The following is a 16,907-nucleotide window of genomic DNA, read 5'->3' as shown; positions in this document are numbered from 1 at the left end:
CGGGCAGAATTTGTGACAGGGGGCAGGCTGTGAGACACGGGCAGAATTTGTGACAGGGGGCAGGATGTGAGACACAGGGGGCAGAATTTGTGACACAGGGGGCAGAATGTGAGACGGGCAGGATGTGAGACACGGGGCAGAATGTGAGACACGGGGCAGGATGTGAGACAGGGGGGCAGGATGTGAGACCGGGCAGGATGTGAGACACGGGGGCAGAATGTGAGACACAGGGGCAGAATTTGTGACACAGGGGGCAGAATGTGAGACACGGGGCAGGATGTGAGACAGAGGGGCAGGATGTGAGATGGGGCAGGATGTGAGACGGGGGCAGGATGTGAGACAGGGGGGGCAGGATGTGAGACAGGGGGCAGAATGTGAGACATGGGGTAGAATGTGAGACACAGGGCAGAATGTGAGACACAGGGGGGCAGGATGTGAGACAGGATGGAGACAGATGGGGCAGGATGGAGACAGATGGGGCAGGATCATGGTGCAGGATCACGGGGCAGGATGGATACGATGGAGACAGATGGGGCGGCAGGATAATGGGACAGATGGGTCAGGATCATGGGACAGATGGGGCAGGATGGGGAGATCATATGGGGAAGAATGGATACTAATAAGGGCAGGATGGGAGAACATATGACTGGAGCCAGGAATGAGATACACGGAGCCAGGATGCGGATATTATTACCATAGGGGCTAATTAAGGGATATTATTACTGCATAGTAACATAGTAACATAGTTAGTAAGGCCGAAAAAAGACATTTGTCCATCCAGTTCAGCCTATATTCCATCATAATAAATCCCCAGATCTACGTCCTTCTACAGAACCTAATTGTATGATACAATATTGTTCTGCTCCAGGAAGACATCCAGGCCTCTCTTGAACCCCTCGGCTGAGTTCGCCATCACCACCTCCTCAGGCAAGCAATTCCAGATTCTCACTGCCCTAACAGTAAAGAATCCTCTTCTATGTTGGTGGAAAAACCTTCTCTCCTCCAGACGCAAAGAATGCCCCCTTGTGCCCGTCACCTTCCTTGGTATAAACAGATCCTCAGCGAGATATTTGTATTGTCCCCTTATATACTTATACATGGTTATTAGATCGCCCCTCAGTCGTCTTTTTTCTAGACTAAATAATCCTAATTTCGCTAATCTATCTGGGTATTGTAGTTCTCCCATCCCCTTTATTAATTTTGTTGCCCTCCTTTGTACTCTCTCTAGTTCCATTATATCCTTCCTGAGCACCGGTGACCAAAACTGGACACAGTACTCCATGTGCGGTCTAACTAGGGATTTGTACAGAGGCAGTATAATGCTCTCTTCATGTGTATCCAGACCTCTTTTAATGCACCCCATGATCCTGTTTGCCTTGGCAGCTGCTGCCTGGCACTGGCTGCTCCAGGTAAGTTTATCATTAACTAGGATCCCCAAGTCCTTCTCCCTGTCAGATTTACCCAGTGGTTTCCCATTCAGTGTGTAATGGTGATATTGATTCCTTCTTCCCATGTGTATAACCTTACATTTATCATTGTTAAACCTCATCTGCCACCTTTCAGCCCAAGTTTCCAACTTATCCAGATCCATCTGTAGCAGAATACTATCTTCTCTTGTATTAACTGCTTTACATAGTTTTGTATCATCTGCAAATATCGATATTTTACTGTGTAAACCTTCTACCAGATCATTAATGAATATGTTGAAGAGAACAGGTCCCAATACTGACCCCTGCGGTACCCCACTGGTCACAGCGACCCAGTTAGAGACTATACCATTTATAACCACCCTCTGCTTTCTATCACTAAGCCAGTTACTAACCCATTTACACACATTTTCCCCCAGACCAAGCATTCTCATTTTGTGTACCAACCTCTTGTGCGGCACGGTATCAAACGCTTTGGAAAAATCGAGATATACCACGTCCAATGAATCACCGTGGTCCAGCCTATAGCTTACCTCTTCATAAAAACTGATTAGATTGGTTTGACAGGAGCGATTTCTCATAAACCCATGCTGATATGGAGTTAAACAGTTATTCTCATTGAGATAATCCAGAATAACATCCCTCAGAAACCCTTCAAATATTTTACCAACAAGAGAGGTTAGACTTACTGGCCTATAATTTCCAGGTTCACTTTTAGAGCCCTTTTTGAATATTGGCACCACATTTGCTATGCGCCAATCCTGCGCATCCTGTGATCTATTTATTTTATTTTTTGAGGATACTGTTTTAAATTGGGGGGTGGTCCTGTTACTGTGCAGAGCAACACTAGGTCGCCTTTTTTTCTTCATCTGGTGTAGTATAGAAGTCGGGAAAAAAATTAAGCAATGTGTTCTGCAAGCGGAGCTCTAGATAACTATGTTATTTCGTGCAGAGATGAGCCCTGGCTGGAAGAAGTGATGGCGGTCTGTGCTGGATGAAGATGGAAAGCGAGGCTGAAGGACTTCACCAAGAGATGTCACTGGTGAGTTAGTGTGTTACCTGTACACAGACACTGCATACTAAGTACAGATCTCCTGTGTATAATGGCACTTATGGTGATATTATTGTGTTTTTTTATTAATGATCAGTATTGCAGTATTCAGTCACTATGCGGTGGTAATATGTTGTCCGGCCAAGGTGTGGCGGTATTTGTCCTTTGTATGTGCTATTATTTGGTCACTGTGGTGGTAATATGTGGTCTGGTCATGGTATGGTGGTAGTTGTCCTTTGTATGTGGTACGGGCGGCACGGTGGCACAGTGGTTAGCACTGCAGCCTTGCAGCGCTGGAGTCCTGGGTTCAAACCCCAACAAGGACAACATCTGCAAAGAGCTTGTATGTTCTCTCCGTGTTTGCGTGGGTTTCCTCCGGGCACTCCGGTTTCCTCCCACATTCCAAAGACATACTGATAGGGAATTTAGATTGTGAGCCCCATCGGGGACAGTGATGATAATGTGTGCAAAATGTAAAGCGCTGCGGAATATGTTAGCGCTATATAAAAATAAAGATTATTATTATTATTGGTCACCATGTGGTGGTAATATGTGATCTGGACATGGTGTGGCAGTATTTGTTTCTTCTATGTGGTATTATAGGTCACTATGTGGTAATAATATGGTGTCTGATCATGGTGTGGCGGTATTTTTCCTTGTTTGTGATATTATTGGTCATTTAAAAATTGAAAAATAAATAAAAATATAGCTAAATTGTATTGGGCATTTTAACAAATGTTTAGTAAGTTACAGTAGAGTAGAGTCTGGCCAGAAGAGTCTACCTTGTCTTAGTGGTGGATTAAAAAATCTTTTGGCCAAAACAAAAGCTGTTGGCCATGTATGTGGTGATAAAAACTGTAAAATGTGTGATTGGTGAGGATGTGGTGCAGAAGTGGAGTTTTTGCAAGAGAGGGCAGTGGGACCTGGGCGAGAGGTGGAGCCTGGGTGGAGTCTCAAGCAGGGCCCCGAAAATTTTGCCAGTATGGGGCCCTGAAATTCCTAGTGGGAGCCCTGGCTTGAAGGGTCCATCAGGGAATAACTAATTGCAGGCAGATCAAACCACTGAAAACCTCAAAGGGAAGCTGCTAGTCAAGCTTCTACTCGATGTCAAGGGTCGACATATCATTGGTGCAACCTGTGGTGCAACTCAAGGGCCCAAGAGGTAAGGGGGCCAAAGCAGGTGGGATTGTGCATTATCATGAGCTATTGGACTGTAAAGAGCCCATGTATTGTTCTTGCACAGGGGCCCTCTTCTGTCTATGTACGCCAGTGCTCAAAGTATTACACACAACCGATGAGATGAAGGGATGGTTCTTCTACGTGAGAGCTACTATTTGTGAGGAACCTCCAATAACCTATGAGATGAAGGGATGGTTCTTCTACGTGAGAGCTATTATTTGTGAGGAACCCCCAATAACCTATGAGATGAAGGGATGGTTCTTCTAAGTAAGATCTATTATTTGTGAGGAACCCCATCTATTACCTTTACATGTCCTTCTAGTGTACAGAAAGTGTGTAAGGTTGTTCAAAGTGCACATTACCCTCTGTACTAACTCATGAAGATATTATTCATAATGGTAAACTATAGTAATATGCATAAAAAAGACAAACAATCCAGAGAAGAGAAGTAGCAGAGTGCTGAAGATTACAATAGTTTATACGATGGGAAAATAATTGTATTATTTATAAGCTAGAATAAATCCCTTTCAGTATTAAGTGGTTGTAGATTTCTCTTATAACAAGTTAATTCCTGCATAAATCGCATCTATTCCCTGTAATTAACCTTCTCTAAAAGCAAGAAGAGGTTTACTGCAGGGAAATCTCCTAGAATCAGAGCACCCACAGACAAGAGGAGCCTCAACACGGGAGTAATGGAAGAATAGGAGAGAATCTCTAGTTGTAACTTGCTTGCATTGCTTTGTGCGGCTCCACGTCATCAGCTAATCTTCAGCCCGCACACTTCCTTCCTATAAGCTGAGCCATAGACAATGTGATGTAGGACAAGAAACAGCCTCCTGATAGGAGGCTAATCTAACATTATAGCAGTGACCTCACCACTGCGCACAGTGCCAATTATCACCAGCCATTTTCCAAGTATTGTGAATAGCTCTTTGCATGACCTCTGCGAGTGTGTGACTTGGGTCCAGCCAGTACAAAAATACATTGTGTATATCACACTGTTCTACAAATGAGTATAATAATTGTATAAAATTGGCTAATTACATGTTGTATTCACCAATCTCTAATCTAAATTATTAGATATTTATATCTTCAATGAGGGACCCAGAATTCAAATCCGTTTTAACCTGGGCTGTGCTTTGTCTTGTGCTCATTGTCGCCCCCTAGTGAGTAATTAATCTTTATGTCAAGTACCAAAAGATTGAAGCCACTGTTCTGAACACATTTCTGGCTCAGTAAAAGTGATGCCTGCTCCAGGTCTATGTGATTTGTTTTTTTGTGACACATGCTTCAGTTTTTTCATTACCATTTTGGGGTCCAGATAACTTCCTGATTTCTTTTTAATTTTTTTGGGGGGAATGCAAAAATACAATAGTTCCACTATTCCAATTATATTTTCATTTCAGAAATAATCGTATGAGATAAAAATGATTGTATGTTATTAGTTTGGACAGTTATACACACAGTGATACCTAGTATGTGGATTTTTGAATTTGTCAGATTGTATTTATGTTCTGGGAAAAATTGAAATTATATGAATTTTTATATATTTCTTTTAACCCCTTTACCCCCAAGGGTGGTTTGCACGTTAATGACCGGGCCAATTTTTACAATTCTGACCACTGTCCCTTTGTGAGGTTATAACTCTGGAACGCTTCAACGGATCCCAGTGATTCTGACATAGTTTTCTCGTGACATATTGTACTTCATGAAAATGGTAAAATTTCTTTGATATTACCTGCGTTTATTTGTAAAAAAAATGGAAATATGGCGAAAATTTTGAAAATTTCGCAATTTTCCAACTTTGGATTTTTATGCAATTAAATCACAGAGATATGTCACACAAAATACTTAATAAGTAACATTTCCCACATGTCTACTTTACATCAGTACAATTTTGGAACCAAAATTTTTTTTTGTTAGGGAGTTATAAGGGTTAAAAGTTTACCAGCAATTTCTCATTTCTACAACACCATTTTATTTTAGGGACCACATCTCATTTGAAGTCATTTTGAGGGGTCTATATGATAGAAAATACCCAAGTGTGACACCATTCTAAAAACTACATCCTTCAAGGTGCTCAAAACCATATTCAAGAAGTTTATTAACCCTTCTGGTGCTTCACAGGAATTTTTTGAATGTTTAAATAAAAATGAACATTTAACTTTTTTTCACAAAAAATTTAATTCAGCTCCAATTTGTTTAATTTTACCAAGGGTAACAGGAGAAAATAGACCCCAAACATTGTTGTACAATTTGTCCTGAGCACGACAATATCCCACATGTGGGGGTAAACAACTGTTTGGGCGCATGGCAGAGCTCGGAAGCGAAGGAGCGCCATTTGACTTTTCAATGCAAACTTGACTGGAATTGAGATGGGACGCCATGTTTCGTTTGGAGAGCCCCTGATGTGCCTAAACATTGAAACCCCCCACAAGTGACACCATTTTGGAAAGTAGACCCCTTAAGGAACTTATCTAAATGTGTGGTGAGCACTTTGACCCACCAAGTGCTTCACAGAAGTTTATAATGTAGAACCGTAAAAATAAAAAATCATATTTTTTCACAAAAATTAACTTTCCGCCCCCTATTTTTTATTTTCCCAAGGGTGAGAGGAGAAATTGGACCCCAAAAGTTGTTGTACAATTTGTCCTGAGTACGCTGATACCCCATATGTGGGGGTAAACCACTGTTTGGGCGGATGGGAGAGCTCGGAAGGGAAGGAGCGCCGTTTGACTTTTCAATGCAAAATTGACAGGAATTGAGATGGGACGCCATGTTGCGTTTGGAGAGCCACTGATGTGCCTAAACATTGAAACCCCCAAGTAACACCATTTTGGAAAGTAGACCCCCTAAGGAACTTATCTAGATGTGTGGTGAGCACTTTGACCCACCAAGTGCTTCACAGAAGTTTATAATGCAGAGCCGTAAAAATAAAACAAAAAATTTTTCCCACAAAAATTATTTTTTTAGCCCCCAGTTTTGTATTTTCCCGAGGGTAACAGGAGAAAGTGGACCCCAACATTTGTTGCCCAATTTGTCCTGAGTGCGATGATACACCATATGTGGGGGGAACCACTGTTTGGGCGCATGGGAGGGTTCGGAAGGAAAGGAGTGCCATTTGAATGCAGACTTAGATGGAATGGTCTGCAGGTGTCACATTGCGTTTGCAGAGCCCCTAATGTACCTAAACAGTAGAAACCCCCCACAAGTGACACCATTTTGGAAAGTAGACCCCCTAAGGAACTTATCTACATGTGTGGTGAGCACTTTGACCCACCAAGGGCTTCACAGAAGTTTATAATGGAGAGCCGTAAAAATAAAACAAAAATTGTTTCCCACAAAAATTATTTTTTAGCCCCCAGTTTTGTATTTTCCCGAGGGTAACAGGAGAAATTGGACCCCAAAATTTGTTGTCCAATTTGTTCTGAGTGCGCTGATACCACATATGTGGGGGGGAACCACTGTTTGGGCGCATGGGAGGGCTTGGAAGGGAAGGAGCTCCATTTGGAATGCAGGCTTAGATGGAATGGTCTGCAGGTGTCACATTGCATTTGCAGAGCCCCTAATGTACCGAAACAGTAGAAACCCCCCACAAGTGACACCATTTTGGAAACTAGACCCCCTAAGGAACTCATCTAGATGTGTTTTGAGAGCTTTGAACCCCCAAGTGTTTCACTACAGTTTGTAACGCAGAGCCGTGAAAATTGAAAAAAAAAATCTTTCCCCCAAAAATTATTTTTTAGCCCCCAGTTTTGTATTTTCCCGAGGGTAAGAGGAGAAATTTGACCCCAAAAGTTGTTGTCCAATTTGTCCTGAGTACGCTGATACCCCATATGTTGGGGGGAACCACCGTTTGGGCGCATGGGAGGGCTCGGAAGGGAAGGAGTGCCATTTGGAATGCAGACTTAGATGGAATGGTCTGCAGGCATCACATTGCGTTTGCAGAACCCCTAATGTACCTAAACAGTAGAAATCCCCCACAAGTGACCCCATATTGGAAACTAGACCCCCATGGAACTTATCTAGATGTGTTGTGAGAACTTTGAACCCCCAAGTGTTTCACTACAGTTTATAACGCAGAGCCGTGAAAATAAAAAATCTTTTTTTTTTCCCACAAAAATTATTTTTTAGCCCCCAGTTATGTATTTTCCCAAGGTTAACAGGAGAAATTGGACCCCAAAAGTTGTTGTCCTATTTGTCCTGAGTACGCTGATACCCCATATGTTGGGGTAAACCCCTGTTTGGGCACACGGGAGAGCTCGGAAGGGAAGGAGCATTGTTTTACTTTTTCAACGCAGAATTGGCTGGAATTGAGATCGGACGCCATGTCGCGTTTGGAGAGCCCCTGATGTGCCTAAACAGTGGAAACCCCCCAATTATAACTGAAACCCTAATCCAAACACACCCCTAACCCTAATCCCAACAGTAACCCTAACCACACCTCTAACCCTGACACACCCCTAACCCTAATCCCAACCCTATTCCCAACTGTAAATGTAATCTAAACCCTAACTGTAACTTTAGCCCCAATCCTAACCGTAACTTTAGCCCCAACCCTAACTGTAGCCTTAACCCTAGCCCCAACCCTAACTTTAGCCCCAACCCAAACTGTAGCCCTAACCCTAGCCCTATCCATAGCCCTAACCCTAACTTTTGCCCCAACCCTAACTGTAGCCTTAACCCTAGCCCTAACCATAGCCCTAACCCTAGCCCTAGCCATAACCCTAGCCCTAACCCTAGCCCTAACCCTAACCCTAGCCCTAACCCTAGCCCTAACCCTAGCCCTAACCCTAACCCTAACCCTAGCCCTAGCCCTAACCCTAGCCCTAACCCTAGCCCAAACCCTAGCCCTAGCCCTAACCCTAGCCCTAACCCTAATGGAAAAATGGAAATAAATACATTTTTTTAATTTTTCCCTAACTAAGGGGGTGATGAAGGGGGGTTTGATTTACTTTTATAGCGGGTTTTTTAGCGGATTTTTATGATTGGCAGCCGTCACACACTGAAAGACGCTTTTTATTGCAAAAAATATTTTTTGCGTTACCACATTTTGAGAGCTATAATTTTTCCATATTTTGGTTCACAGAGTCATGTGAGGTCTTGTTTTTTGCGGGACGAGTTGACGTTTTTATTGGTAACATTTTCGGGCACGTTACATTTTTTGATCGCTTTTTATTCCGATTTTTGCGAGGCAGAATGACCAAAAACCAGCTATTCATGAATTTCTTTTGGGGGAGGCGTTTATACCGTTCCGCGTTTGGTAAAATTGATAAAGCAGTTTTATTCTTCAGGTCAGTACGATTACAGCGACACCTCATTTATATCATTTTTTAATGTTTTGGCGCTTTTATACGATAAAAACTATTTTATAGAAAAAATAATTATTTTTGCATCGTTTTATTCTCAGGACTATAACTTTTTTTTTTTTTTGCTGATGATGCTGTATGGCGGCTCGTTTTTTGCAGGACAAGATTACTCTTTCAGCGGTACCATGGTTATTTATATCTGTCTTTTTGATCGCGTGTTATTCCACTTTTTGTTCGGCGGTATGATAATAAAGAGTTGTTTTTTGCCTCGTTTTTTTTTTTTTTTTCTTACGGTGTTTACTGAAGGGGTTAACTAGTGGGCCAGTTTTATAGGTCGGGCCGTTACGGACACGGCGATACTAAATATGTGTACTTTTATTGTTTGTTTTTTTTATTTAGATAAAGAAATGTATTTAGGGGAATAATATATTTTTTTTTTTTTCATTATTTAGGAATATTTTTTTTTATTTTTTTTTTACACATTTTGAAAAAATTTTTTTTACTTTTTTACATTGTCCCAGGGGGGGACATCACAGATCAGTGATCTGACAGTGTGCACAGCACTCTGTCAGATCACTGATCTGACATGCATCGCTGCAGGCTTCACAGTGCCTGCTCTGAGCAGGCTCTGTGAAGCCACCTCCCTCCCTGCAGGACCCGGATCCGCGGCCATCTTGGATCCGGGGCTGGAGGGAGCAGGGAGGGAGGTGAGACCCTCGCAGCAACGCGATCACATCGCGTTGCTGCGGGGGGCTCAGGGAAGCCCGCAGGGAGCCCCCTCCCTGCGGGAAGCTTCCCTATACCGCCGGCACATCGTGATCATCTTTGATCGCGGTGTGCCAGGGGTTAATGTGCCGGAGGCGGTCCGTGACCGCTCCTGGCACATAGTGCCGGATGTCAGCTGCGATAAACAGCTGACACCCGGCCGCGATCGGCGGCGCTCCCCCCGTGAGCGCCGCCGATCGCGCTGGACGTACTATCCCGTCCATGGTCATGGGGGCCCACCCCACCTCGACGGGATAGTACGTCCCATGTCAGAAAGGGGTTAATAAAAAAAATATTATTTTTCTTAGTCCCCATTAGGGACTCGAACCTACACATGAAAATAGACTGCAATTAGTGATGAGCGAGTGTGCTCGTTACTCGAGATTTTCGAGCATGCTCGGGTGTTCTCCGAGTATTTTGGCCTTGCTCAGAGATTTTGTTTGTGTCCCCACAGCTGCATGATTTGCAGCTGCTAGACAACCTGAACACATGCAGGGATTGTCCGTTTGTTAGGGAATTCCCACATGTATTCAGGCTGTCTAGCAGCTGCAAATAATGCAGCTGGGGGGACTCAAGCATAATCTATGAGCACGCCCAAGATACTCGGAGAACAACCGAGCATGCTCGGAAATCTCGAGTAACGAGCACACTCGCTCATCACCAACTGCAATACAATGCTGAAGTATAGACTAAGTGATCTGCTATGATGCCAATCCACAAGCCTACAAACATGGCAGATATACAGTAGATATAGGGGCCTTTAGTAGGAGGCTGATGAGTGTCAGAATGTACATATCCAATGCCAACTCCTTAAATCTTTGTCACGATTGACTGCGGCATCTAAGGGATGAACTGCTGCAACTGGAACCAGGTCCAATAGCAGAAAATACTTATGCTGTATGTTGCAGGCTTGATACATTTGTCATACATCTACAGTGTGTGCCTCCGCACGAGATACAGTCACTGATGTCGGTGGTGTCAGGTTCAGGACCTTCACTGACTGAATAAATAACTGAGAAATCTCCCCTTTTACAGATCTGAGAGAGGTTATATTACATGCAGCCCTGCAAATCTAGCAACAACAAAATACAAAGTCAGGAAGTGTGGTGGTGACGCTTCTTCATACCCAATGATTGGCACATTGAGACATTTCATGGCTTGTAGCTGCTCCCAAAAACAGCAAGTTACAACTGGCTTATCTTTGATAAAGCACTATGCAGCTGCCCTAATACAACATATAAGAAATGAAAACCTTTAAAAAAAATCAATAAACATTTTCTCTATAATCCCATAATTGTCTTATTCTCAGGTCTCTGTCTTGCTGGACACAATCATCTGTTTTGTGGAGATGTTGAGTAACTTTCACTGTAGCTAGGCAAGTAATTAAACTGAACGATGTCCAAACCTCAAGTTTGTGTCCTTTCCAAATATCTAGAGTTTGGTTTCTAAGTGAGGCTGACAGAGTGGCAACATGCCTGATATGTAGTACATGGACAAAATGCTGAGCTGTGAAGACCAGCTAGAATTGTGCAATGTGCGGCCTCTGCCAGCGACTGTACTCTGGAATAACAAATACTCCGATCCATGTAATGTTAAATACCTAGATACAATGTTTATGGAAAAGTGGCCCTTGGCTCTACAGACGCTCTAACCACACCGCAGATTAAGTCATCTCACAACGCAGGTCTATGGCCAAATAATAGCTCCCGATAAATCCTCAACACACCTGATACTTGAGGTCCCTGTAAGTGTACATGGACAGTACATAACTTCATAAAATACACTTTGTAAGCAATATCAGCAAAAATTACATATTCTTTGCTTCTTTTGTTAATTTTGGCATAGATAAAATACAATTAGAAAGTCATTACATACAGTTTAATGCGGCAATTAGTGATGAACGAGTGTGCTTGTTACTCAGGTTTCTCCTGACAAGCGGGCAATCCCCACATGTATTCAAGCTGTCTAGCAGCCGCAAATCATGCAGCTGCATCAACATAAACTAAATCTCTGAGTTCGCTGAAATACTCGGAGACCACCCGAGCATGCTCCGAGAAACCCGAGTAACGAGCATACTTGCTGCATTTGTACGTTCAAAGCATAGTGATCCCAAACTCTGTACATAGAAATCATGGATGTTTAAGGTTCCGTTTGTCAATTCAAATGTAATTGTAGTTGTAGTCTTTGGCCCCAATTCATCAAGGCCGGCATATTGGAGTCTGATGCTCTTGATTCAACAAGAGGCGCTCACATCTTAATGAATCAGGTGCGTCTGAATAGTGGTGTTTTCCACCTCGCCACAAATCTAACTCCAGTCATAAATTAGGAGAGCTGTGGCATCACGCTCCCATTCCGCCTCCTGTCCCTCCCCATTTCCGCTCTATTTGGCATAGCTAATAGAAAGTGTTGTGAAAATGCCAAAAAACACAACATTTTTGCGCAAATTCAAGTTGAGCAAAAACTTTGCGACTTATTGTAATGTTTTAAGACAGATTTCAATCGAAAATACTTTGGCCATGGTTTTCAAGGCAAAGGCTAATTTCACATGTCTAACATTCATGATCCAATTACTAACCCTAATGTCCAGGTCTCTTTGCCGAAATTCAGCAACCTCATAGGCTTATATGAGGTAGTTGAATTCAGGTCAGGAGACCACTGGCAGGTCTATACATCGCTCTCTGTACCCGTGCAATGAATATCAGAAATGTGAAGCTGGAAAGGCTTCATTATTAAAAATCAGACCCATGTCATTGGTGGAACTCTGGGAATGACTCTCTTACTGTCTATGATAAGCAGGTATCAATTAAAATACATGAGAAAAACAGTGACAATGTGTTTTGTAACACATTGGTTTTAAATCTGACAGCTTTTTCGTTTTCGATATGCAGCATTCCACCTATTTCCAAGGCAAATTTTTTTTCAGCCACATATATAAGTATACGGATGAAAATTTTCTGTTGCATATAAATGAGGATGAGTAAACCTCGTTAAAAACTGTTACTTAGGACTCATTCAGACATCAGTTTTTTACATATGAGTTTTACCTGTGTCTTTCACAGATAAAACTTGTGCCTATTATAGACAGTGGGGCTGTTCACATGTCCATGCAGTTTTATGTTCTGAGTGGTCTGCGCCAAAACACAGAGAAATATCCAATTTTGATCGGAGTCACTGGTCAAACTCTAAAGGTTTGTGAAAAAATCAGACTCAGATGCCATCCGGGTACGTTCTGTTCATTGACTGTTTGATAGCAGAAGCTTGAGAAACTTTCATTAGTTTTTTTTGCATGTGAGAAAAACTGATGAATCACTGATGGTAAAAACTGAAGAAAATCTGATCAAAAAAATTGATTCAAATTGGTCAGTTTTTTTTGCCTTTGAAAAAAATCACTGATGTCTGAATGAGCCCTTACGGTCTTGCTGAAAGGCAAATTCAAGATTTTTTATTTTGGTAAGTTTTTATTTAATAATGAATCTATTTCTACTCTGTAAATATGATCCTTTATATATTTAAATGAATTATACTTTGCGCTTGAAGGAAATTGTATACAGCCAGAAAGCAGCTATTCCAGGCTTATGACATCATAAATGGAGAACGAGGAAAATCATTGGCCCTATATTTGTTGCTTTTTTCCAAAACTTCCAATTTTAATCATTTTTAGGTTTTCTATCCCTTTTTGTAGATACCGGGTCTCCAATCCATTTCATGTTTTTATTAAAATACGCAAGCGATCATTTACAACATTAAATGCTATCCCCTATAAATAATGGACGTCTCTAGCCACATAAAGACAATACCATAGGTAGACAGGCACTCACCAGTGTGCTGGCATCAGTCCAGCGGAAATCGTGTTCGAACATTTTATCATTTAGACCAATCCACTGGTAGTCATGACCCAAACCTTAGAGAAATAGGATGAGAATGGCAAAATATTTGTCAAAAAGTTTGTACAGGACATGAACCAACAGCAACTTTGCTTCAACATTGGTACTTACGGTTCACAAAGTTTTGCTCCTCCTGTGATAAGATGCTGGTCAGATGGCCTCCTTGGACACGACATTCTCTCTCGGCTGCATCCCAAGTGCGCCGGTGAGCAAAGTATTTGTAGCAGTGGCCTTGGAATTTATGCCATCCATAGTCACAGACTTCTGAGTCTAAAGAGGGTGAAATGACTGTAAATGACTGTCTTTGAGGATGAAGAAGTTACAAAGATCCTGCACAGATCTATAAAATGCCAAACGTACTTGAACCTCATGGGCCTCAAAGCAAATCTCCAACGGGAGGTCTCACAACTATTCTGGCTCTTTATTTATATTGGTCTTCTCATATGGGTCATAGGGTCCTTTTGGGCCCCACTAGCCTCCAGGGCCCTGGATGCAACAGTAAACCCTGCAACCGCTAAAGTTTTGCCCCCAACAGTACATGGGTCATTTAAAGTACTGGTCTCTTTATAGAAGATGAAAGGGATGTTTTGGTGCCTTTTAGGGCAGATGCATACAAGTACGCATAGTTTCCAGTAAATCATCCCCAAAATCTGTATGAAAATATGCAAGACAATTCTGCATTAAATAGTGCAGATTTTGGTGCAGAATTCCATGCAAAATATGAAAGGAAGACAAAAAATATCAATAATTTTAATCTCTCCACCTGCAAATTTTGCTGCAAATCGCAGGTAATAAGCAGCAACATTTGCCGTAATATATTCTATTGTAGATTTATTGCAGATGTTTACTTCCCAATTAAAAGTCAATGGTGAATATCTGACGAGTCAATGAGCAATGCGTGACAGAAATTGAGATTGCTTAGGATTTTAAAATATGCAACAGAGTTCAATTTCCATGCAAAAAAAATCTGCAGCAAAGGGATGAGATTTGCAGTCCGGTGCGGATTTTGATTTCACTAATGCACAGGTTGAATCCACAGATTTTCCATCCTATGAGAACTTTCCTTCTACTCCAGGGCATAAATGTGACGTAGGATAGAGGGATCTTTTGATCTTCTCTACGTTCTACAGCGCAGACTGAATTGCAACCTCTGCACCTTGTACAGTTACACCCCTAAATATATGCGTACAGTATAAAAGTAGTACAAGTATACAGGGTGCAGAGATTGTAGTCGCTTCTGCACTCTTGGCTCTAAAGGGAACCAAAAGATCCCTTTGTCTTAAGGGACTTATACTATAAAGGACCCTTGGTAACTGGGGAGTGGGTCTGTTATAAGTTTTGCACTGGGGTTAGAGTACCCATCATTGTATTTATTTCATTAATCAATAGAACATAATATATATTATGTTAAATTTGCTTATTTCTTCTCCTGGACTGATCATTCATTCTCAAAATGTTCAATTCTGGGCAAAATCTGTGAATACCCTGTAGATTTCCCTATTCTTGCAGCAGAATATGTGTCTGTCTCTAGCTCGTCCCTCCATAGAATTAGAAAAGCAACAACTTTTCTCTGCTAAAATTACGAAACTTTGTAACCTATCATATGTGTACCTTTGATTTATGAAAGTAAAAAAAAAACATCGGTTCCCCTTTAGGTGTATGTATGGGGTTTAGTGGACAAGAATCCCAGCTCGGGCTATAGTGCAGATACTGCGCATAAATCCTACAGAACATAATGAGCGTTCTGTGACAAGTGCCTTCTAATTCTGGAACCTGATATCAGATGACTTGTCTAACGCTTGTTACAAATATTGTGTCACACCTGGCTTGTCAAAAGGTTTGAGAGTGCTGCTTGGTGCTAGTCGATTGGGGTTAGCTCCACAAATCTGAAAAGTATTATATTCCCTGCACCTGCGTTCTTTCCCTATGTACAGATAAGTAATGGATTACACAGTACAATTGAGCAACTATAGCACTAAAACTCGCCAGCGCAGCTCCATCTGCTACGGGAGGACTTTGAGCCGAGACTGTGTAAGAAAATTCTGCAAACTTGGCACCTTATGCAGAAAGCAGTCTACATAAATGGAAATGCAGAACAGCAAAATAATTTCATTTTCAGATATTTATGTCCTGAATTTTTGCAAAAAATAAAAAATGTATCGCTATATGATCATAGAAAGTTAAATACCTACCATTTAGGTCCTGCTTAGGTTTCAGCATGAGATCATTCTAGGTGTGAGCGCGATTTACAGACGTAAAACACTTATTGTTTTATGCGAAATGCAGAAATTTGACCAAACTACAAGTAGTAAAAGTTAATCTGAGTATTAACCCACACCCATCCTGTGGTACAACGTGGTACATGATCAATCTACTTGGCAGTTCCCTCATTCCAACGAATTCAGGACTGACGCGGCAAAATGTAGTCTCCTGCCAGACAAGAGTGTCTACATCACTAATACAGCTTTATTTTGTCTGGCAGATTGGAAATTTGGCTGAGGATGCCTTGCTCCATTTCCAAACCACTGCAGAGTCCTCAAGTAAAGGAAAAATTAAATCCAGAGACAAGGAACCAAATTTCTGTTACTGAGTGATAAAATAGGAAATGTCTAACCATCTACAGAAGCGGCCATGCTGGACGCTTGTATTCCTATATGACGGATTAGTAAAGTAAAAGGGTAGTCAGGTTTCTCACTCTGGTAGTCCACTAGTCTGTGCATTACATAAATGCTCATTGATTTTACTAATTAAATTTGCTTAAAGGGAATCTGTCAGTAGATTTTCTCCCAGAAACTATTTATATGTGATATTGCTCTTTCAAAGACAAGTTCAGGAATACCTTTACATGGCCAGTCCATTCCTCTATTACTGAGAAATCAGTGTTTGAATTGATATGCAAATGAGGCTGAAACATTATTTATAGATCTGAAGCCTCTGTCACTCCAGCTCTATTCCCCACCTAGCTCCGCCTACAGCTGCTTCACTGACAGTTAAATTGCCTCCAGTCTTACAGCTTTGAGGCTGTCAATCAAGCAGGAAGAGGTGGCGCTGGGTGGGGAGTTGAACTGGAGTGGCAGAGGCTTAAGATCTACATAGTACTTCAGCCTCATTTGCATATTAATTCAAACGCTGGTTTCTCAGTTAAGGAGGAATGGACTGGCCATGTAAAGATATTGCTGGACTTGTCTTTGAAAGAACTAAATGTCCATATAGATAATTCAGGGTGTGAAATCCTACTGACAGATTCCTTTTAATGTAAAGGGCATGCCAATATGGACAATGTACTGGAAAT

At 41.8% G+C, this 16,907-nt stretch overlaps 1 protein-coding gene across 2 annotated transcripts in view; it reads right to left on the bottom strand.

The window, feature by feature from the left end:
* Window positions 1-16,907, bottom strand: part of VCAN (versican) — a 106,426-nt gene that overhangs the window by 16,499 nt on the left and 73,020 nt on the right. For both annotated transcript variants that reach the window (XM_069751279.1, XM_069751289.1), the window contains exons 11-12: window positions 13,727-13,885; window positions 13,550-13,632 (exon numbers count right to left, since the gene is read on the bottom strand). In XM_069751279.1, coding sequence (XP_069607380.1) covers window positions 13,550-13,632; window positions 13,727-13,885 — 242 coding nt within the window. The remainder of the gene's footprint in view (window positions 1-13,549; window positions 13,633-13,726; window positions 13,886-16,907) is intronic.

This window comes from Ranitomeya imitator, chromosome 1 (genome assembly GCF_032444005.1).
Source record: "Ranitomeya imitator isolate aRanImi1 chromosome 1, aRanImi1.pri, whole genome shotgun sequence".
Taxonomy (NCBI): domain Eukaryota; kingdom Metazoa; phylum Chordata; class Amphibia; order Anura; family Dendrobatidae; genus Ranitomeya; species Ranitomeya imitator.
This window is presented reverse-complemented; position numbering and strand designations above follow the sequence as displayed.